The sequence below is a fragment of the Sprattus sprattus genome, assembly GCF_963457725.1.
Source record: "Sprattus sprattus genome assembly, chromosome: 13".
In the NCBI taxonomy this organism is placed as follows: Eukaryota; Metazoa; Chordata; class Actinopteri; order Clupeiformes; family Clupeidae; genus Sprattus; species Sprattus sprattus.
Window position 1 is genome coordinate 3667539 of NC_137911.1, and position 23063 is coordinate 3690601.

Below are 23063 nucleotides of genomic sequence, written 5' to 3' on the forward strand. Positions count from 1 at the left end.
AAGTTATAAAGCCCAAGCAAACCGGGATGACGATAAACACCAATAAACACAAAGCTCGAGATAACACAGGCTAGTGTAAATAACGCTCAGATGTTAAACTAGGGATGATCCGGTGAACTCAAAAACGGGAGATAACGAAACACTGGAGAATAGGAGCGTAAGAGGTGAGATGACGATAGACGTGGAAATTGGGGAACGGAGCAGGAAAGATCGTGGAAGACGTAGTCAGGAACTTGATGCTTCGTGAAGATTAGTCATTTTGCAACAAGGCCGAACCAGGGAGTGAAGGGAGTGAGCAGTTTATATAGTGGTGAAGGGAGTGACAGGTGCCAGATAATCAGGCAATCAGGAGATTGGAAAGTTGACTGAGGCAGGTGAATTGAATAAGGAGGGGGCGTTGCAGGAGCAGGGCTCAGCGCTGGCGTGACAGCAAGTCAGTAAAACATGTCTGTTTTCCCTTTCTAAATAGACAATCAGTTATTCTATACTGGCCCCAGCAGACAGTAGGCTACATGAGGCTGGTTGTTCTGTCTGATGAACAAAAGAAGGCGGTCCTGGAAGAGTACCACAACAATCCTGGCACGGGCAGCCACAATGGTGTGAGGGGCACCAGAGACAGGGTGGTTGCTGCATATTACTGATCCACTTTAAAAAAAAGATGTTGCAGATTGGGTAAAGAGTGTTTCATTAAACTCACCAGTGACTTTCATTGCTCGGAAAAGAAAAGATTCATTCATCTGGGCAGACAATAACTGTTCTGTCAAAGTCCACCAATTAATTAATTAATTAATTAATTAATTAATTAATTTTCAATTAATAGCACAGCAAGTGCATTTAACCTCTGTTGCCCCATGGTATTACGTGTAAATGTCTTAATCCTTTTCAAGGTTAACACGTTTTTCTCCGACTCAGCAGTGTTAATTGGCATAAAGATTAATATTTTCAGCAGTGATGCAGTGCCATTTTTTCTCTTGAACTACTCTAGGTTGAAGGAGTGTCTTTACTCTTAGGTACATGAAGATGTTTGGAATGTCAAATGGAGCAACACGCAACAATATTGAGTTATGAAGAAAACAATATTACTTGTTGTTACACTGGAAATTGTATTATTGCCCATGTCATGCACTGCTCCACAGTGACATCTGATGGTGGGGCTAGGCCCCACCGGCCCCCTAATGTAGAGCCACCCTTGCCAATTACGTAAGGCTACCTTATCTTTACTCAGGTTACAAGAACATATTTTCAAAGCAATAGCACTATGAGATGACTTAAGTCCTAGGCTATTAATCATATTTGTCAACATCACCAAAATGTTGTTTGAGTGAACAGAACTTCCCAGGCCAAGTGGATTTATTAAAAAAAAATGTATTTCTCTGTCTAAAATTCAGTGGTTTGTGGTGACTTTTATTTATAGACAGGCAGAGCTGATGTTCCTGACCCACACCCGACGTCCTTTTCACAATGTTTTCTGACCATGGCAATAAATATAATACAGATAATAAACTTCTTGTATAATCAAAACAGGAGGAGGAAAAATCCTTCCTTGTGTAGTGTATTGAGTTTGAGTTTGAGTTTGTTTATTTGTTGAAGAGGGACAGTGTACATTAATAAACATTAAAATGTAAATGCACCCAATTGTAGCCAAAAGGCTAGTTCCCCCTGCCAGAGTGTTAATGGCTAAACAACTTAAAAAGGCATTAACACATATATATATACACACATATACATATATATACAAACATAACATTGACAAGATAAAAATAAAATTAAAGATAAAAATAAAATGAAATGAAATATATAAGTTCTACTGACCCACTAATGCTCACATTTTTGGTTAGTTATTAACCATTTTTTAAGATTTATTTTAAAGCTGTTAAATGAGGTTGATTCTCTAATGTTCTGTGGGAGATGGTTCCATTCCTGGGCTGACCTAACTGAGAAAACCGACTGTCCAAATACACTTTTTTTTAAAGGAATATCACAGTCTCCTCTTGCTGCCCCTCGAGTAGCACTGGTTGCTGATGTTCTAAACTTGACTAGGCTGCATAGTGGTGGGGGTGCCAGGTTAAACCGGATTTTGAACATTAAACAGCAGTTCTTAAAGGAGCTTGTAGGAGCTAATGTATTGTTACACACACTTGTCAAAGTGTAAAACACTTGCAGTATCATAACTGTATAATGTATTTTCACTTTTATTTGACATTTTTGGCAAATTTCGAGCCACATTTCCTAACAACAATTGATATCCGGTTTGTACTGAATGACAAGTCACGCCCTAACTGAGTAGAATGGCGGAAGTGAAAGTGCGTTTGTTGGAGTCATTGCCCAAAGCAGATCCTATTGGTCGAAATTCTTCCGTGTTTACCACCCTGTCAATCACGGAAAAAACAGCTTAAGGTATGGGTAGGTATGCAACGTAGCTGTACTTAGACGAACGTTACTACCTGCTGAAAGGTTTATGTAATATTTATTTTTAATTAGTCGATCGGAGCGATTGTTCATAAAACTACTCGTATTCTGTGTCTGACGTTGCGTTGGGGTAGATTAACGTTACTCGACTCGGTGACATCTAATTTAACTAGCAGCTATGATGGCGTCAAGCTACAATGCTAAAGAAGAGGACGGTCACCATTCAGGAGCCGTTGGCCCCGGTGGAGCAGGTACAGTAAAGGTCAAGAAGCCGGATAATACTGCGTTTAAACAGCAACGACTGCCTGCTTGGCAGCCCATTTTGACAGCCGGCACTGTCCTCCCAGCTTTTTTCGTTATCGGACTGATCTTTATCCCTATCGGCATTGGTCTGTTCGTCACATCCAACAACATAAAGGAGTTTGAGGTGAGCCCTGTTCCTTTTCTGATCCACGCAAACAACATTAACATGACTTTATTTTCTGGATGTCTGTCAGTGTAAACATCATGATTAAAACAGAAATACTCCTCAGTTTTACAACTTTGAGGGAAACGACTGAAAATGTAAACCGATATTCTCATGTTCTACTTTATATTGACTGTTTCAGATCGATTACACAGGCATGGAGGTATCCAGTCCTTGTTATGTTTGCGCTCATAATTACAGCTGGAATAATACAACTCCCTGCATATGCTCGATTCCATTCGTTCTCGACCAACCCTTTGAGGTAGTAAATCTTGTGTTGTGTGAAACATTTTGGAGGCTTTATCGATTGAGATTCTTGGTTAGGTTATAGTCCCTGTAAATTATGATGTGTTGATAACTGTGTTAGAACTTAACTCGCACTCACAGTAGTAACATTCCTGCACTTTTTTTATTTCTTATGTAAAATAGTAGGCTATTTATTGTTACACTAGGTCTCTATTGCTCGTATCTTGATTGTTCTCTCCTTTGTATGTCGCTTTGGATAAGACGTCGGCTAAATGACTAAATGTGAATGTCTTCGCGGGCTGTAATTTTGCTGTGATTAAAATGGAAGTAAAAGCTTAGATAGTTTGCACTATGGCAACTAAGTATACGTACCCGATGGATTGGCCCTTCTTGTGATTTGAAATAACTACAATGCCCTTGGCCATCATTAAATATTCATTGGGGTTACTTTCGAAATAGCCTTACATTGATTACACTTGAAGCTTCGCCCTGGTTCCATTATTGATGTGTCCTTTGTGTGTGTTGAGACGGGAAGATTGAAACTGTTTAAATATTAAGTTGAATTGTTGAAATGGTTGTTTGGTGTGTGATACATTTGATAACAATGTCAATCATGTGCGCTGTAGGTAGTCTTTGTTCTCTATTGTAACAGAGAATTTATGTGTTTGTATGTGATTGTTTGTTTTTCATCTGTGCGGTGGTTGTGCATGTACTTACAGTTGATGTTTTCTACATTCTTTTAGAGCAATGTCTTCATGTACTACGGCTTGTCCAACTTCTACCAGAACCACAGACGTTATGTGAAATCTAGGGACGATAGCCAGCTGAATGGTGATAAGAACTCATTGTTGGTACAGTTGGACGTCTTCTTCGATTTGTTGTTCTTGTCCTTATTGCAAATGTATCACAGAGTGATAGTAGATTTTTCATTAGTAAATTAACCAGGGTGGAAAAGTGACGTGAGATATATGGTTATACCTTTTCCCCATATTTTTTTTTCTAGAATCCAAGTAAGGAATGTGAGCCTTACCGCAAAAGTAATGGATTATCCATAGCCCCTTGTGGTGCTATTGCTAACAGTCTCTTCAATGGTAAGTTGCATGTAACAGTGACTGGGGACATTTGACCATGATTTGTGGTTTTCTATTAATAAATGACACTAGTCACTGAACAGTCACTATCCTAACTTTGTCGTTATCCAGATACCTTGGAGCTGTTTTACAATTTTCCCAATGGTACCTTCATAAGCATACCATTAATGAGGAAGGGTATTGCTTGGTGGACTGACAAGCATGTGAAGTTCAGGAACCCTGGAGGAAACGACAACAATCTCACAACTGCATTTGCAGGTATTTGCTTCTAATACTGAAGTATGACATATGAACATTAGAGTGGCCTGTCTTCTAATACTGAAGCATTACACATGAACATAAGAGTGCTGGTAAAGATAGAAACTTACATTGAAATTTGAACCTTATTTCAGGCACGTCCAAGCCTCTTAACTGGGGGAAACCTGTCTATGAGCTGGACCCTAATGACCCAGACAACAACGGCTTCATCAATGAAGACTTCATCGTGTGGATGCGCACAGCTGCCCTTCCCACTTTCAGGAAGCTCTACAGAATCATCCAGAAGAAGAAGGACAACATGATGCCAACGCTACCCCAAGGAAACTACACACTGAACATAACCTACAGTATCCTTTCCAGATAATCAGCAATAACCTTTAGTATTTGCACTTTCAAAAAGATAGAGTTCATGTTTCATTTATCGAGTGAATTTTGAACAAACATGTATTGCAGGGGTGGGGAACTTTATTCCTATTAAAGGCTTTTTTAGTGTTTACGCCATTCACTGGCCAAAGTCTACTAGGTCTACATTGAAACACAGTAGTATGTTTGAGTATGCCTACATTACACTGTAGTATACCTACATTAAAAAATGTTATACCCTGGTGACCGTAATATAGCCTACACTTTTCTGATTGGCTGACACGTGTCTGATATTTCTTATCTTATTTCTCTATTAAAATCTCTATTTTTGAAGCATGAAGCATTCAAACGTTAGTATTCTACACTGTGTGCACAATTATTAGGCAAGTTGTATTTTTGAGGATTAATTTTATTATTGAACAACTACAGTGCTCTCGGTCAATACAAAATGTCAATAACCTCAAACCTGAATATTTAAGAAAGTAAAAGTGAGGTTTTGGTTTTCTTAGGAGAATATCTATGTCTGCACAATTATTGGGCAACTATGAGTGTGCATAATTATTATGCAACTAAATGAAAAACAACAAATTTCCCATCTCACTTGTCTATTTTCATCTGTTTAAGTAAGAATAATACACAAACAGCTCAAAATATACAAATAAACATTTCTGACATTTAAAAAAATATAAATAATTGACCAATAAAGTCACCCTTCTTTTCAATAACAGTAACAAGCCTTCCATTCATGTAGTCTGTCAGTTTCTTGATCTGTTGACGATCAACGTTTTGTGCAGCAGCAACCACAGCCTCCCAGACACTGTTCAGAGTGGTGTACTGTTTTCCTGCACTGTAAATCTCCTGTTTAAGAAGGCTCCACAAGTTCTCAATAGGGTTTGGGTCAGGTGAGGAAGGGGGCCATGTATTATTCTTTCATCTTTAAGGCCTTTACTGGCTAGCCACGCAGTGGAGTACTTCGATGCATGCGCTGGAGCATTGTCCTGCATAAAAATCATGGTCTTTTTGAAAGATGCAGACTTTTTCCTGTACCACTGCTTGAGGAAAGTGTCTTCTTAAAACTTGCAGTAGGTTTGAGAGTTGATTTTGAGTCCATTTCACTAATTTCAACCCAAAACGGTCCAATTAGCTCATCTTTAATAATACCAGCCCATACCAGTACCCCACCTCCAACTTGCTGGCATCTGAGTCGAAGTAGAACTCTGCCCGTTACTGATCCAGCCACGGGCCCAGCCATCTGGTCCGTCAAGAGACACTCTCATCTCATCAGTCCATATCACCTTTGAAAAATCTGTCTTCAGATAGTTCTTGGCCCAGTCTTGACGTCTTAACTTATGTGTCTTGTTCAGTGGTGGTCGGGTTTAAGCCTCCCTTACCTTGGCCATGTCTCTGAGCACTGAACATCTTGTACTTCTGGGCACTCCAGGTAGGTTGCAAGTCTGGAATACAGCACTGGATGATAATGGGTTCCTGGTAGCTTTACATTTGATTCTTCTCAAATCTTTGGCAGTTAATTTGCGTCTTTTTTTCTCAACACGTTTCTTGTGACCCTGTCGACTATTTGCAACAAAACCTTTGACGGTTCTGTGTTCACGCGCCAATATCTTAATAATTTCAAGAGTGCTGCATCCCTCTGAAAGACTTTATACAATGTTTGTCTTTTCAGAGTCAGTTAAATCTCTTTTTTGGCCCATTTTGCCTTAGGAAAAGAAACTGCCTAATAATTATGCACACCTTGATATAGGGTGTTGATCTCCTTAGGCCACACCCTCCCTCATTTCACAGATACATAACACCTGATATGCTTACATCCAATAAGCATTCAAGTTTATACAGCTTGGAGTTGGAACATTTGCATAAAAATTATGATATGGTCAAAATACTCACTTGCCTAATAATTGTGCACACAGTGTAAAGTACTGTATAATCTCTGGTCAAAAGATGAATCACTATTCTATATCACTTAAGCTGCTTCTGAGGTATAAACAAACATGTATTGGATCTTTTTTGTCTCATGAACGATTGTTAGCTTCAGAGTTAATTTGCTCTATAGTTCACTTGCACATTTTCCCCTTAATAATTGACCACTAGATTACCCTGTGCGCAGCTTCGACGGCCAGAAGCGTATGATCCTGAGCACCATCTCCTGGATGGGAGGGAAAAACCCCTTCCTTGGCATTGCTTACATCACTGTAGGCTCAGTGTGTTTCTTCTTGGGTGTTGTTCTGCTCATCATTCACCACAAGTATGGCAGTCGGAACAACAACGCAGACATCAACAACTGAGACGAGATGAGCTCATCTGAGCCTGAGGTGCTCATGCGTCTTCCTGTGTAGCTACTGAACCCCTGCATGGACTACTGGCTTAATTTATGGCTCATTTTCTGTGTATAAACTGTAGTGACATTCCAAAGTTACAGAAGATATTAAATCCATATACAGTCTCAACTTTGTACGCATTGTTTCAATGCATACAATGGTTATATATCAATATAGGAAAACACACAAACAGAACATTTGGATTATTTGTGCTAATGCTGGTGACTTTCTATACCATTTCGGAGCTATGGTCTCCCCTGTTGTGTTGATTTGACATGATAGAAGTAAGTTTGTGACTCAGTTTAATCCGGTAGAAATCCTGCCAAATACCACTGGATTGCAGTGGCAGTTTGCTAGAAAAAAAAGTTTCTAGGTTGAAGTTTAACAGTTGGACTGTTTCATACACAGCATGAATACCAAAATCAAGCACAATGCCTCGAAGCTACACCACTCAGTAATTTATACTTGAAACCAGTTAAGGCCATAACTGCCACACTGATCTGACCAAAGTTGTTTTGCTAATTCTATGCCACACGCTTCTGAAGCTGTGTATGAACCCTATTAAAATGATTGTCTTTTGCTATGAAGTAATGGGGTTGTAGGGAACGAAGGATGCCTCCTTGGCTGTTTTTCCATTTCTGTCCTGTTTGTTTCCAACTGAAGGTAATGGGTGCTTAAAATATGCTTTTTATGCTTTTTGAATGTATGGTTTTGCAGCTATGCCCTGACGCAAATATCTAATCGGCTTAAATGGGGATTGCAAATTGATGTCAGACTAAGTCAGTCCTGCTTCTTGCCTGGTTTTGCTTTATGTTTGTTGAATCAGATGCACCCTAATCATATGTGTCATTTTAAATGGATGCTGTAGGTTTGGTTTATAATTTCAATCAAGGGCTATACTTTAATTATTAAGGTTTTGATTTGTTGTTTGTTGTTATTTACCTTTTTACACTCTTAAGGAATATATATATTTATTGCGACCAATTCATATGAGTTGAAAATCATTTATGTTCTTTATTATGCTCTCATTTGTTTTCACTGGTTTAAAACCCAAATATTGTAGTATCAGAAAAATGCACTTTAAATTTTACATGAGCTTAAAAATAGTACTTTGGATTATTTATTGTATATTGCTGATTACACTTTCTTTTACATGTCTAGATAAATATTGAAATGGAACAAGAATAGATATAAGGAGACGACTATATACACCTCCAAAACTAAATTTGGTATCTTTGCCAATTCCAATGTTTGAATCATGAATATTAATACTGACATTTATGAAGACTTATGTGATAAACAAAATATCATGTCAATGGTGCATAGATAACTGAGCCTGTAATCTGAGTTTTGTTGGCGACGTAAAAGAAAATGTAATCAAATATATAATATATATATTTTTTTGTTGGACAGCTGGAGATTGCTAAAATGAATAAATTAACCTAAAGCTTACTTCATATATGCTTAAGTCTGGTCTTATAACAGGGACTTACTTTGATAACGCCTTCATGTATGTACCTCAGAATTTCAAATTTCTCACCCATCCGCGCACCTTTAAGCTAACATTTACACGGGCATACAGTATTGTTTGGGATCACTGAAAGTTTTCTTGTCTATCTTTTTTCCTTTCTTTGTCGAAAGAAAAGAAACCCACACATTTTCAATCGAATTAAGAGGGAGCCTGCAATTTCAATCTCAGACACTTTCTGTTTAAGTGCTAAAAACTGCAAACTTCCAGTCTACTTCTACACATCTCAGCAGTGTTGAGCATAGATATCCTATATAAAGGCTAGATGTCTCACGGTGGAGTCTTGAACGTCCGCACAGGAGGCCAACTTGCGACAGGATAACTTCCTGGAGGGATCAGTGGTACGTTAGGTAACGTCAGTGATCTTCACAATCGTTTACACTCTTATCTTTCTGAAATCTTGACGGATTTACAAATTACTTTATTTATAAACGTCATCACCGTGGTAATAATTCTGGATGCTTGAACATGTTGAAATGTGCAGCTTAATTGTGTATCACAGCTAGTCTACTACTCAGTCATTTTACACCAATTGGCGAGGCATAAGTGACGAGAACCCGTGGGATCACCTTTATTTTATTATATCAGTAATATTGCTTTTATAAAGGTGATAATAATAGTATAACTTTTTTCCTGTTGTCATTCTGTAGGCTGAGTTCAATTAGCCTAGATATTGATTTTACATACAGTGGGGAAAATAAGTATTTGAACCCCTGGCGATTTCACAAGTTTGGCCACTTGCAAAGAAATGTGTGATCTATAATTGTAATGGTAGGTGTATATGAACAGTGAGAAACAGAATAATAAAACAAAAAAATCCAGAAAAATGCATTTTATAATATTTATGACTTCATTTGCATTTGATGCAAAAAAATAAGTATTTGAACCCCTAGCAAAACTGACTGACAAAAATGACTTAGTACTTGGTGGAATAACCCTTGTTGGCAAGCACAGACGTCAGACGTTTCTTTTAGTTGGTCACCAGGTTTACACACATCTCAGGAGGGATTTTGGTCCACTCCTCTTTGCAGATCCTCTCCAAATCTTTAAGGTTGCGTTTTCAATGGGAGGGAATGAGGTTCAAGCCCAATATTCCACGTAACATGGCCCCATCCATAGTCCCCTTGATGCGGTGGAGTCGTCCTGTACCCTTGGCAGAGAAACAGCCCCAAAGCATAATGTTTCCACCTCCATGCTTGATGGTGGGTATGATGTACTCTTGGGGTCATATTCAGCATTCCCCCACCATCAAACACGGCAAGTCGAGTCGATGCCAAAGAGCTTGATTTTGGTATCATCTGACCACATTCTGTCTCCCAATCCTCCTTAGAATCATTCAAGTGTGCAATGGCAAACTTCAGATGGCCCTGTACATGCGCCTCCTTGAGCAGAGGGGGACCTTGCGAGTGCTGCAGTACTTCAAATAATTACGGCGTGGTGTGTTGCCAATGGTTTCTTTGGTGACTGTGGTTCCAGCTGCCTTGAGATCATTCACAAGCTCCCCCTGTGTAGTTCTGAGGTTATTCTGCACCTTTCGAATGATCACTGATGCCGCACAAGGGGATATCTTGCATGGAGCCCCAGACCTAGAGCGATTAACATTTGTTATGTGTTGCTTCCATTTACGAATAATCGCACCAATAATTGTCTGCTTCTCACCAAGCTGCTTGCCAATGGTTTTGTAGCCCATTCCAGCCTTGTGCAGGTCTACAATCTTATCTCTGACGTCCTTGGACAACTCTTTGGTCTTGCCCATGGTGGTGAGGTTGAAGGTGTGAAGTATGATTCTTTGGACAGGTTTCTTTTATAAACGTCACCAGTTGAGATCAGGTGTACCTTGTTAGACCTAATGAGTACTAATCTGTGTGCTTCTTGGGCCCATAACTGGTCATTGTGAGCCAGAATTCTTGCTGTTTGCTTGGGGGTTCAAATACTTATTTTTTGCATCAAATGCAAATAAAGTTATATAATGTTATAATGTCATAAATGTTATAAAATGCAGTGTTTTTTTTTTCAACACTATATTAAGTCAAAAAAACCTTTTGGGAAGGACCTTTATATTTATTTATTTGTTTGATTGTTTTTTGGGCCCGCCTCCACCCCCCCTCTTCGGGGGACCTTGTTTTAATTAGTGGGGTAAAGCTAAAAAGTATGGACAGTTTGGAAGGGATGTTTACGCCTAGGTATAAGAAAGACCTTTAAACTAATAGAGCCTATTTCCTACCTAATACAAATAGCATCTATAGAAATGATTCACAGAAAAACAAGGACTTTTGATCTATCAATGATATTGTGATGTCTTGGTCATACTGTGTTTAATCACAAGCAGGGCAATTCTGTGACATTTCAACCAATTTTGTGGTGATGACACAACATGGTGGGGAATCTGAAATATAACAGCTATGTTGGATTTCGAAGGTAGTAACACTGAACTAACAATAGAATAATAATATAATAATTGAAGATAACTAAAAAATAATAAAATAAAATAAATAAATCTTACATAGATGACAAACAATAAGACAAGCGAACACATACACTTTTAACAAATTGTCAAGTGTCTAAATGGGGTTAAGAGCACCCAGCTGCCCAAGCCGGCTCTCCCACGCCTGCCACGATGGTGACAGAACTGAGTCATATAGCTCCCACTCAGGTCAGCCCCACCGAACCTGCTACAGGAGTCATGTGTGAACAGCCAGGTGCTCATGCTCCCCAATCCATCTAATAAAATCGAGTCAGTGTATTTGGTGGTTTCTGTTAGAAAAATGTATACAGTATGTGTATATGAGAGTATTTCACATGTTTGTGTGAGAGGTTAATATCTGATTTATAGACAACTTACAGTAAAAGTCACAAACCAAAATGGATGTGAGAATGTGCCCTTAAATAGTGTCACAGCAACTTAACAACCCATCAAATAGTAGCGGGTGTTAGCAGGGCTGCACTAAGGACTCACATCACATGTATATACTTTTTATGTAAATATAATGTTGGTGAATACTGTTCTACCCTCAAGTTTAATACAATGTCCCGGGTCAAGAGTATTTTGTACTTACTAGGTCCATGCAGCGGTAGCTTATAACTTACCCTTGCAGTAATGTATGGTCAAATCTCTGCAACTCCCTCAATCCAGTGCTTGCGTGGTCGTCCTCTTGTATGAACTCCTGAGCACCTGCTGTTGTAGGCTCTAGAGGCTGGCTGGTGGGCTTACTGCTTGATCTTCCAGGTGCCATTCTAGCCCTATGGTGCTTATGATGTGAAATGTGTAATAATGCCCCCTGGATGACACAAGGGGTAAAACAGGCCTTCATCTGATAAGGTTTCCTTAAAAGTATTGTTATGATAATTTGATTTAATCTTTGTGGTGATGAGACATAAGCATTTATGTGTGATTTCATAGACATAATTTCCCCTTTATGCCACAAAAGCAACTCAGGAAATGGACTAATTAGTCGTATTTAGCAACACTTATGTCTGAATATCATGAGATAATAGAGCCCTGTGGTGTATGTCTCAGTGTCCCCCCTCAGAGTTACATAAGTAAATGTTTGGGGGATTTTAATGGGAAGAACCTGTTGTTGCTGTAGCCATATTCATTGAACTGTAATGTAACTGATCAGTGATGATACTAACACAAGCACATGCAATATTACATTTAAAAATAATATAAAACAAAACAAAAATATGTCAGTTAAAATGTAGGCTATGGGGGCAGTTTTTAAGCTATGGATAAGATCTCATTAGGACCAATGGAACAACGTCAAGTCCAACCAGCCAAGCAGAGATCAAGATAAACTGAACTGATGATGGTATAACAGAAGACCAAAATTGACATATCACAAGACAGAACATGCTTTCTATCTATCTATCTGGCGAATGGAACTCAGTTGAGTCATATTGTTTACAGATAAAATGCCACAATAAGTACACAGACATAGGCCTATAATGATAATTAAGATTGTGATGACTACGGCTGTGTTGTTTGGCTTAAGTATAGTGATATCTAGCATGTCTAGTAGCCTATTTGATATCAGTGTATCTAAAAACATTGAATACTTACGCTGAAATCGTCACTATTAACATACTAACCTCCCCATTGCCATCAGTGCGTTATATTAAAAAAAATGTTTCTCGACAAAACCGATGTTCAGCTGTACGTTTGTATTCTACCTTTATTCTGACGACATTTACGCTAGATTTCGGACTGACCGGAAGTTTTAACTGCTGCTACCAGAACTGCGCTGTCTAAACGGAAATACGTATAGCTCGCAAGGGTACCTGGGATATTATCGGAAGTGCGGTTTGTGTCCTTGTGCTTGTCCAGTTAAAGTCAGAAAGACAGAAAATGTCCAACATGTACAGGCACTTTATGGTGAGTGAATATTTTTTAATTCTTAGGGCTTTTATAATGTGAAGTTGGAGGTCTGAATATGAATACTATTTTGTAAAAGCCTAAGTTCAGGTGAAGCAACGTTACCAAACTAAGGTTAGCTAACGTTAGCTAACCTGTCCATGGGAAACGTTAGATTAAGGGCACAGTAGTCTGTGTAAAGGATAACGCTGTTTGTACATTTTTGACATCAACCGAACAGCTACTGAAGAGGGCAACCCTTAAAGGTGGCTGGATTCTTGTACAGAGATCTCTATTTTTGTATAGAGATCACTACAAACGTCACGTTAGCTAACCCTAGCTTGGAACCTGTTACACACAGTCACATTGATGTCACTTTGTTTTATTCTTGAGCATAAATATACTTAATTGTTGACTGACTGTCGATATTACAAAAAGTCTTCCAGTACATTTAAATACAAGTAATTTGTGACGTTTCGTTGTTGCTTAAATTTGCCATGTCTTTAAATTCTTAAAAGTGGGTGAAATTATTCCTTTCGGAGACCAATTGAAATAAATTAATGTGTTTAGCCCAAAACAGATAGATTGCAGGATATGCCAGCCACCTCGTCTGAATAAAGCATTTGAAATGATTCATGCACCTAGCTATGCAGGGAGTTATTAATAGCCCTCGTGACGTAGTTTATTGACATTTCTATATGTCTTTTCTATATGGGGCATGCAGGGTTAGGTGTGCCCTAAACCCCTCCACTGCATTTCACACACATTTATAGATTGTGAATTAAGTATATTATTGTGTACTTATTATTTGAAACTCTGCCATTATCTGAATGCACAGTTAATCTTTGTGTCGTGCATTTTGTGTTTCTAGGCCCTTCGACAAATTTCCCGGCGGACTATTTCGAGTAGTGCACGTCGGCAAGTCGAAAACAATATCCGGCAGAAGCAGAAGTTGTTTCAGGTGAGTCACTTTGAAAGAGAAAATGTATTTACCTGATTTATTGACATTTTCTATTGTAATGGAATTTCACAGCCACTTAGCTGCATTACTCCCTGACATCCATACATTCATTGTTCTATTTATAGAAATAGTAATATCAAATGAGTGTGTTGATGTGATAATGGTAATGATAATGTTATGGTTAAGTCTTCATTTTATCCCCAGGCTCTGGAGTGATTTTATTATTTCTGCCGTTGTAGAAAACCAGATAAGTATACAGCTATGCTTACCAGGGCTTCACTGGTAGTTAAGGCTGTGTTGACCCTAATACATGCATGCACCGTAACATGCCAGTGGACCTATCAGATTCAGGGCTTTGCTTGAAAAGCTGTTTTGCTGTGATCGAGGCTGATACATGCTCTGTGGTTATATATCAAAACATTAAAGACTAGATCGCTTTTATATTACCTGCATTTCACATTCACATTTACAGTGGATAAGGGATAACATCTTGTTTACTGTGATATTAATTATAACATTGTCACACATTTGGTATATTTAGGGTAAGTAATTCTGCTTCTAGTATCACATTGATCTGATTGTCATTCCTGTCGGATGTATGTTTTTTTTTGCTATTAACTCTTGGACGACTCAGTGAAAAACAACCCAAGTTAAGGATTTCTAACTCATCTGTAGCAACTAGAAATTATAAATATATATGTTGTTGTTCCAATGGCAATCCATAGAGCAAAACACATAGTCTCATGTAGACTGCATTAAAATTGCTGCATTAAATCATGACTTGACGAGAGTAGAGATATCGATTTGAATTCAGGCCACATCTTTGTTTCAGGAGCTGGGTGCCTTTTTCGTCCTGTCGGGATTTATTTCACGATACTGACCTGCGGACTATACATCATCCCTCACTTATTTCACCAGTTCATGGACAGAGAGCCATTAACATGATTTAGTTTGGATTTGGGCCGTATAGCAGTGTGGCTATGTTACCACCGTTTCTTTACCAGTTGAAGCATTTCATATGTATTCCTGCAAAGATGACAGAGGACATACACAGGTTGTGTTTCATTGGAAAGCTTGTAGAAGTTTAAAAAAAAAAAATGCCGAAGTCCACTTCCAAAAGTTAATCTGAGAAGATAATTTGTGTGAATGAATTGTGTAAATGTTGTGCTTTTCTGGCAGAGCAGATCTAATGAGCACCCTGGTCTGCCTGCTAAAATGTGTTCGATCTCTGTGTCTAGGAGGACAATGGGATGCCCATCCATTTGAAGGGAGGAGCCAAGGATGCCCTTCTGTACAGGGCAACCATGGGCTTGACTATTCTTGGTGGGTGGCCTTAAAGACTTCAAGTTTAGAATCATATGATCTGTTAAAATCACTTAAATGGTCTAACCTTGTTATTTATGAAAATCTGTTTCATATGTATACAAAAAAACTCCTGTGCAAATGTAATTTCTTATATATGCTTCTTTTTCTCTCTTTGAACAGGTAGTGCATATGTTGTATATGTGTTGTTATCAGCAGCATCACCTAAGAAGAAGTGATCCATTTGACTTGCCCTTGTGTACAACAACATTTTGCCAATTGTACATATGAGTAATCAGGTCTTTTGTCATGTCTATGAGAATTATTTAATGTGCATGGGATCAATACTTGATTGGAACACCAATCAAGCATAGTAAATAAAAATGTTTGGAGCTTGCTTGGAACTTGTATTTTTTGTTAACATGAGCAACCTCTTAAATACTTTGACTGGAGCTTTAAACCAAAGTAAGATTACTGCTTACTGTTACAAACAAAAGAACTCCATAATTGAGTTACTTTTGAGAAGTTTAAGAGATTTTGAATGTGGGAGTGAATGGACATTTAGTCGTGAGAAAAAGTAATTGCCTCTGAATGGAAGATATGTGAGAATGTAGAGCCCAAGATGAACAATCAATTGTTAAACCTCAGGAACAACTTAGTGCTGTCATCTTCAGTGGAAAGGTCTACATTTGGCTATTGTGGTACTTAAACCCAGTAGTTAATACATTGCTTTTCAAACTGCACCAAGTGAGCACGTGACTGTCACTAAAACAAGATACTTGATACATCTTTTTAAATGGGTCTTCAACGATATGTAATTCTGGTGCTGCTTCTTTTAGAAGCTCGTTTTCTCTGAACTGTAAACTTCACAATTCACTAGAGGGCAGCATTTACTATGGCACGCGCTGTCCAGGGTGGGGAAAGGTCGAAATCATAACAAACTGAAAAGCACATGAGAAATGCTCTGACGGACACTCGTGTATGCCAAGGTGGTTGTTGTTATTATTATACAATGATAATCATTGTTATTGATATGTAAATTATTAAACAATTAGATAATTTACCTGAGTAGCCTAATGAATTTCCGTTAAATCTCACCAGTAATGTGTTAGGAAATTAATATCTGATGCGTTTTGAGAAGCATGGCATCTTTGGCAGTGTGGGGATTTATCTAGGCCTACCTATCAAGGTTTACTGTAAGACATCTTATATTTTTAAATGTATTCCAATATGTCAATGAAATGGACCATTTAAACGAACTTTCCGGTGTTTGTTAAATACAGGCACGGATCCTCGCAGTTGACTTGTTGCTGTTGTTCTGTTGAGACTATTAATTATTGCAGCCTAGCCTATTTCGTTTGGGTAAAATCGTATAATAACCTAACGCCGAGATATCTGCAGCAGCAAGGCCTACACGTGCATCAGTTAATGTAGGTTATAGGTCTTAAATGACAAAGCTCACAATAGTTGTGGTTTTATTTTAAAATAACAAAGACTTTGGGTTCTAGGAAATAGTGCCAGAGGTAGGCTACCCTGTCATGGACTTGGGGATTTCGTCTTACTTGTGGCAGGAGTTTCCTTTTCCCTTAGTTTCTTGAAGTGAAGGCAAGAACAGCCCCCTATTTAGTCGCATGCTGAGGAAAGCTCCGTCCCACTTGAAAAGAGGCTGTCCTTCAAGAAGCTCCCATCTGTAGACTGAGCTTCAAGCAGTGAACTAGAGAAGTCTTCTCTCAGGACCCAGTATAGGAGCTTCGCCGGTTTTCTGAGGGGGGCATCTCCGCAAACGCATAGTTCTCTATTACATTTTCAAGCTGATCAGGTAAGTAAAATAATGAAGTAGCCTATTAGTCTATTGAATCTGTTCATCAATTCATTGGTGTCTTATTAAAAGTAAACGGAGACTTTAGATACAATTTATTTCAGGTTTTGTCACATTTTGTTTTTATAAATTCTAGGCTATTTTTTTCAACAGTAGCCTATAGTCTTTGTCATGGGATTCCACACATTTTAATTAATAATTGTTTGGCTACTTATTGATTTACTTATTTATTTATGTATCTGTTTATTTTTTATTGAATTAGGCTGCTTCATTTATTTAGCCTGTCAATGTTAAACCTTATAACACTGTCAAACCATTTAGGTTATTGGCAATCTCAGTTAGAGCGGAGGTTTAGAAAAATCTGCATAAGTGGTTCAGTGGTTCTTACCCAGACCTCCGCAAGATTTTTTAGAGTAGTGCTCTTTGCATTCTCTCAATATTACTTGCAACCGACGGCTAATTGTATAACCGCTCGGGGGCGCCCAATAACCATACAAATCCTCCTGAATCAAGTTGAGCTCTCCTTCGGTTGCTAGTGACCTTTCCCTAAATTAGAACATAGACTATTCGTTTAAGGCCGATGAGGACTATTAGCGGATTCCACTGTAAAACAGATTTCCAGCGGTTAGAATTAGATTAAGAAGACTGAATAAACTTTTAGAAGTAAAGTTTTTTGTTAGAAATTAATGCAAAGTCTATGGTCGGCTGTTAGTTCTAATTTAGCCAAACAGGCTAATAAGCGTGATTAAAGGTTTTTCTGCTGCACTGCTTTGAATTTACTTTTAACTCGTTATAGGCCATTAGAGATGTGTAAAAACTACTGTCTTTGACGCATGGAAATAAATAAATCATTGATGTGTCTTTGTAGATTTATTCATGTTCTGTTGACCCCCTGCTTGAAAATGAAGATAAGGCTATCGGTGGCTACAGCCGCCCTCCTCGTATTGCTCTTGAATTCAGTAGAGGCACAAGGTAATATTTTATTCTCACCCTTCTTCCCTCCCTCCCTCTTTCTTTCCCTCCGTTTCTGTGTACCATTCCAAATGGATTTCTCTTCAGTGATTCATCAGCAATAACTACATGATCTACATTTCACTGTCCATTCATTTATGTTATGAGGTTATTTGTGCATTTGAGATGAGACATTCAGCTACACAAGCGGGACCAGTGTGTTTAACAAAATGGCACCAAAATTCTTTCTCTTTAAAGGCACCCAGTGCAACTTTATGTAAACATTCAATGAAAAATAAACATTCAATTTCTAGTCTTTTTTACACGTAGTAAGTTTCAATAACTCCATACCATTACATATCGACATTCAAGGAGCAAAGATGAGACGTCGTTGTGTGGTGAGAACTGATAGAAAATCGTAAACAACAACAATCGCTGGTGGGGAGAGGCCATTTTTCCATTGACTGGAATCCTGCTTTATTTATTGTAGGTAACAAAAAATAAAGAAAATGGCGGCGATTGTTGTTGTTATCGATTTTCTATCAGTTCTCACCACACAACGACGTCTCATCTTTGCTCCTTGAATGTCGATATGTAATGGTATGGAGTTATTGAAACTTACTAAGTGTAAATAACGTGGGCCTTGGAATGTCAAGACGGAGACCAATGTAACGACTCGTTTGATTTAATTAGACCAATATGAGGAAGAATGAACTCAAAGCAGAATCCTTTCTTAAGCCTTGAATGATTTTCCACGCATCCCGAAACAGCGTGACAGTGTTCAGACAGTGTGTCTGAAGAAGTGTAGTAATATAGCGTAGCCTACATACCTGCACATATGAGGTCATCAATATGAGATGAAAGTCACTCAGTCTTTCTTTAAACTTAAAAGGCTGTCAGACCTATCCTGTTAACCAAAAAGGTAAAAACGACTCTAGGCCTACCTAACCTAAATGAAATAAGACATTCAATTCTCAAGAGGATATTTAAGATCTGAAGTTAAATCAAGTATCAAGTATGTTTGCAACAAATTGCCCATTATGGCTTTAAATTCAGGCAATATGCTAAATTCAATAGCAAAATATTAAGCTACATGACAGGTTTTACTCACAGTATTATTTTTTGTAATGTTTTATTTGAACTGTATAGGCTCTGCAGTAAATTGGTACACCAAATGGAAACTTATGATTCTTTCCCCTCAAAGGTTTTTGGGGAGTCAGATGTCTTCTCCCATATATCTTCTGAAACAGAATGGAAAGATGTAATATGAGAGAGGCAAATTAGTCCTCAGACAGCACAAAGACAAAGAGCCTTTTAGGCTTCTTTCAGACATTTTCGAAAATGCTGAGTTGCAATTCATATGGAAAGTTAATATGCAGTAATGTTTAATGTCAGCACATGTTGTGGAATTACTTTGGCATCTGCTCTCCTTCTCTGGGAGACTAGCCTTTTCTGCTAGCTGCCTGGCAGTTGCACAGGCCAAAATGAATGCCTGGCTGCCTGGAGACGGAGGTTATTGACACTGGCCAGACTCTCTCTCTTGAGAGAGGGAGAGGTGTTCTCCTTAAGCTGGTGGGACCCTTTGCCACGCCCAATGGCAATGAAGAACTGTGAATGGTGGATGTATGCAAACAATCATAATACTTCCAAACAATGTGTATATTTGTATGAATGTATCTGGTATTTCAGTTCAAGAACGCTGTGTTTTGCGTATCGTTTCAAAGCTGGGCAAAACATTTGAGTAAATCAATGATGTCAACACGTGTGCAAATCGTTTGTCACATGTTGTAAATGTTATGGTTCGGCAATGGTTCGCTTTTTGGGAATTGGTGAAGACTACTCCCGTGCAGCACAATGTGTGTCGGTCCAGCAAAGGGGCCCTTTGGACACAGGAGAGCAGCGTACAGTTGAACGTGGCAGGTTGGTGAGCCTCTTTATTTGAGTGGTCTCCATGGCCTAAGCTTCTTGCTCAGGTCCTGTGTGTCTTCTGCCTGTGCACCTGATGTGTCGTGAGCTGTGGCTTCCTCTACTCAGTATTTTAAAATGATATTCTCACCCACTTACTATCTAACCACACACATCCCCTCCACACCCATACCAGCTTGCATGCTCAATTCATGTTGACCTTCCACTTTGCTAAAGCATACTGATGGATAGGCTTTGCCTGTGTCACCATGCTGTCTTTCTCCCCCTAAGGTTAGGTCTTCAGTAGACTTGTGTTTTCCCTTTATTTCTATTAAAACTATGAAAATGAATACAACTCATAGATTTACTTTACCTACCCCTCTCAAAGCCTTACATTGGCAGTTCCTGTAATGGAAATAAAACGACACTACATTTCCCTTAAAACACTTCTTATTCCTTTTATTACTGGAGGATTTGATATTGCCATTCTGATAACAGCATCATATTTAATCCCCTCTAATATTGCTGGCATGCGAGCAGCATCCTGGGAATATCATTTTAAAGTATATTTATGGTCTCTCTCTGTGGTCCCTGTTGTACATGAAAATGTTTGTTCGTATATTTTTCCGGTTTGGTCTGCACACCTTTTCCATGTACATGATGCATGATGCTGTGACAACAACCTCAGTGTGGACATGTTCATAGTAGTTTTTCCCCCCCAAGAATGCATCTGTCGTCATTTTTTAACGATCAATCAATTTTAAAATGTCCTTTCAGTTTTTTTTGTTTTGTTTTGAGCAGTATCCTGTTGTTTCATGGCATCTTGTGTATACTTTCTGAATGAAAAGGAAGTACACAAAAGTCTTCTATGACAAATGTGTATTCTTTTTAAGAGGTTTGCAATGGATGTGTGCCATTTAAAGTCTAGACATAGAAGGATTTCACCTTACATATGACATATGTGAATATATACTCTGTATATATAACATATAGCATAATATAATGTCAGTTCCACCCCAACTGTGATCTGGCATCTTGGATTCCATTGTATAATCATTGACTGTGAATGAAAACATTGTATTGTCATGTTGTATTGATGCAACTTTATTTGTAATTGGTTAATATGTTGGGGCTGGTTGGGCATGCTTTGAATTGATTGCATACAGCATGTTGTGTATGGTCACCTCAATGTTTGCGCATTGGGTATATTTGTGTGGAGGTAGTCTGTATTTCATGTTTTGAGTCTTGACTTTCTGTGCTTGAGTTGCATACCATGAGTTACCTGGTTTTTGCAATTCAAACAAAAGCCATTTTACCACAAAATGGCTCCCTATGATATATGTGTCACTTTATGTTACCTTTTCGTCACCTTGTCCTTGGCCCCCCTTGTGGGCTCTTTTTGTCCTGCCCAACAACGAAACGGTCAACTTCAGTCATGAAGTGTTTGTCGTTGGGAAATATTTTGTGTAAAGTATCAAATTATTACAAATTCAGTACATATTTAACTTTATATGAAGAGGAACTAACATTGATAACAAATTTGTTTACAGTGGAACCTCCCTCAGACTTGAAATTTAAAATCCTAAATGAGAACACTGTGGAGATGACATGGAGGCACCCTACATCACAGATACATGGGTACAGAATACTAGTAGATTCAGACACAGGTGAGTCTTCCTCTTAGGTTCAATGCACTGCATCAGCTGACGTCAAATATGTTCTGCTCAAGACGTACTTCTATGAAAGTGCATGTAGGTTCACTAATAGGTATGGATATTGATTATTTTCTTGCAGATGAACCAGCCAAAGATTTCAGCCTTCCTGCCTCAGCCTCGATTATATCTATCACCGACCTGACTCCAGACTTAGACTACTCAGTCTCAATCAACTCTTATGTTGGGACAGAGGAGAGTATACCCATTTTTGGCCAACTGACAAGTAAGTACATACAATACATCAACATATGTATAATACAAATGAATACATATTGAGAAAAAAAGTGAATCTTCCCCTCCTATTTATAACATATTCCACATAAATATGTTATTCTAACATATTCACGCCATCAGTCTTGCATGTATTGTATCGATGACAAATCATTTTATTTATTTTTACTTCTAGTAGCTTAGAAACTGAGCTGCACTGTGCCTACCAGAATCATTTTTAAAGATGTTAGCAATTTCGGGTTGTTTTTAGTTCTTTAAAGCCTTTGCATCTCAACAGTAAATGATGTCCAGAAGAACTATGAACATTCCTTGGAATAACAGAGCTTAACATGTTTCTTTTTAGTCCAGTCAAGTAACACGAGTGGAACTCCAAGGAAGCCGTCCGATGCAGTTAGTAAGTGTCTCATCCCACACTTCCTAATATGGTTATCTTTACTGAAATATTTTCCTTATCCCCCAAAAAATGTTACACTTAACTTTCCTCATCCACTCAGCAGATGTTATGGGATTTTTCTGTTTGCTTTTTCCAGTGGACAGCAGTATGTGTTTCCCATGAGAATTTTGTGTTTATCCAAATGCAATAGACAATTTTGAAGTCACAAGGAAAAATTGTCTAATGGTGAAAACATCTCTATTTAATTCAGCTGTTTCTGGCTCTCTCACTGTCTCTAGAGTGCTCGGTCAGTGCCATAGCAGATCTTGTCTTCCTTGTGGATGGTTCATGGAGTGTCGGGCGGGATAACTTTAAGTACATCCGAACCTTTATCGGAGCCATGGCTGGTGCCTTCGACATCGATGAGGATAAGACCAGGGTGGGGATTGTTCAGTACAGCACCGACACCCGCACCGAGTTCAGCCTGAAGCAGCACTCCAAGCGTGGAGACCTTCTGCGAGCCATCAAAAATCTGCCATATAAAGGGGGCAACACAATGACAGGTACATCATGTGCACAGCAGTCTTCTAAGTCTTAAGTTTTGTAATGCAGCCAGAGTGGAACAATAAAGCAAGTGATTTGCTGAGGTAGAAAATAGGCTATGAAAGTTTTACAAGCAGTGTCAATAGATTTCCTAGTTTTATAGCTGTTACTGTTCTTAGTTTCATAGAACAATGTGTACATCGATGTTCATCATGTTG

At 38.5% G+C, this 23063-nt stretch overlaps 3 protein-coding genes across 5 annotated transcripts in view; all 3 read left to right on the top strand.

Moving 5' to 3' along the window:
- The first annotated feature begins 2403 nt into the window (after positions 1–2403).
- tmem30aa (transmembrane protein 30Aa) lies at positions 2404–8618 on the top strand. Its single transcript, XM_080850646.1, has 7 exons — positions 2404–2836; positions 3018–3137; positions 3865–3972; positions 4125–4212; positions 4324–4470; positions 4605–4817; positions 6940–8618. Exons 1-7 carry the CDS (start codon positions 2588–2590, stop codon positions 7131–7133), a joined length of 1119 nt encoding a protein of 372 aa, XP_080706772.1. The 5' UTR covers positions 2404–2587; the 3' UTR covers positions 7134–8618.
- Positions 8619–12970: 4352 nt separating this feature from the next.
- On the top strand, positions 12971–15696 carry LOC308373894 (cytochrome c oxidase subunit 7A2, mitochondrial-like). The gene is made up of 4 exons (XM_080849557.1): positions 12971–13066; positions 13917–14006; positions 15245–15329; positions 15492–15696. Exons 1-4 carry the CDS (start codon positions 13040–13042, stop codon positions 15545–15547), a joined length of 258 nt encoding a protein of 85 aa, XP_080705683.1. The 5' UTR covers positions 12971–13039; the 3' UTR covers positions 15548–15696.
- Positions 15697–17011: 1315 nt separating this feature from the next.
- Positions 17012–23063, top strand: part of col12a1a (collagen, type XII, alpha 1a) — a 59036-nt gene continuing 52984 nt past the window's right edge. For all 3 annotated transcript variants that reach the window (XM_080850116.1, XM_080850118.1, XM_080850117.1), the window contains exons 1-6: positions 17012–17127; positions 17996–18099; positions 21534–21650; positions 21778–21921; positions 22273–22323; positions 22602–22865. In XM_080850116.1, the coding sequence (XP_080706242.1) occupies positions 18030–18099; positions 21534–21650; positions 21778–21921; positions 22273–22323; positions 22602–22865 (646 nt within the window). In that variant the 5' untranslated portion in view covers positions 17012–17127; positions 17996–18029. The remainder of the gene's footprint in view (positions 17128–17995; positions 18100–21533; positions 21651–21777; positions 21922–22272; positions 22324–22601; positions 22866–23063) is intronic.

Coding starts and splice junctions, on each gene's coding strand:
- tmem30aa (XM_080850646.1), top strand. CDS start 2,588: ATGATGGCGTCAAGCTACAATGCTAAAGAAGAGGACGGTCACCATTCA. Junction 4,213..4,323: donor TGCTAACAGTCTCTTCAATG/GTAAGTTGCATG, acceptor GTCGTTATCCAG/ATACCTTGGAGCTGTTTTAC. Junction 4,818..6,939: donor CACACTGAACATAACCTACA/GTATCCTTTCCA, acceptor ATTGACCACTAG/ATTACCCTGTGCGCAGCTTC.
- LOC308373894 (XM_080849557.1), top strand. CDS start 13,040: ATGTCCAACATGTACAGGCACTTTATG. Junction 13,067..13,916: donor ACATGTACAGGCACTTTATG/GTGAGTGAATAT, acceptor TTGTGTTTCTAG/GCCCTTCGACAAATTTCCCG. Junction 15,330..15,491: donor CATGGGCTTGACTATTCTTG/GTGGGTGGCCTT, acceptor CTCTTTGAACAG/GTAGTGCATATGTTGTATAT.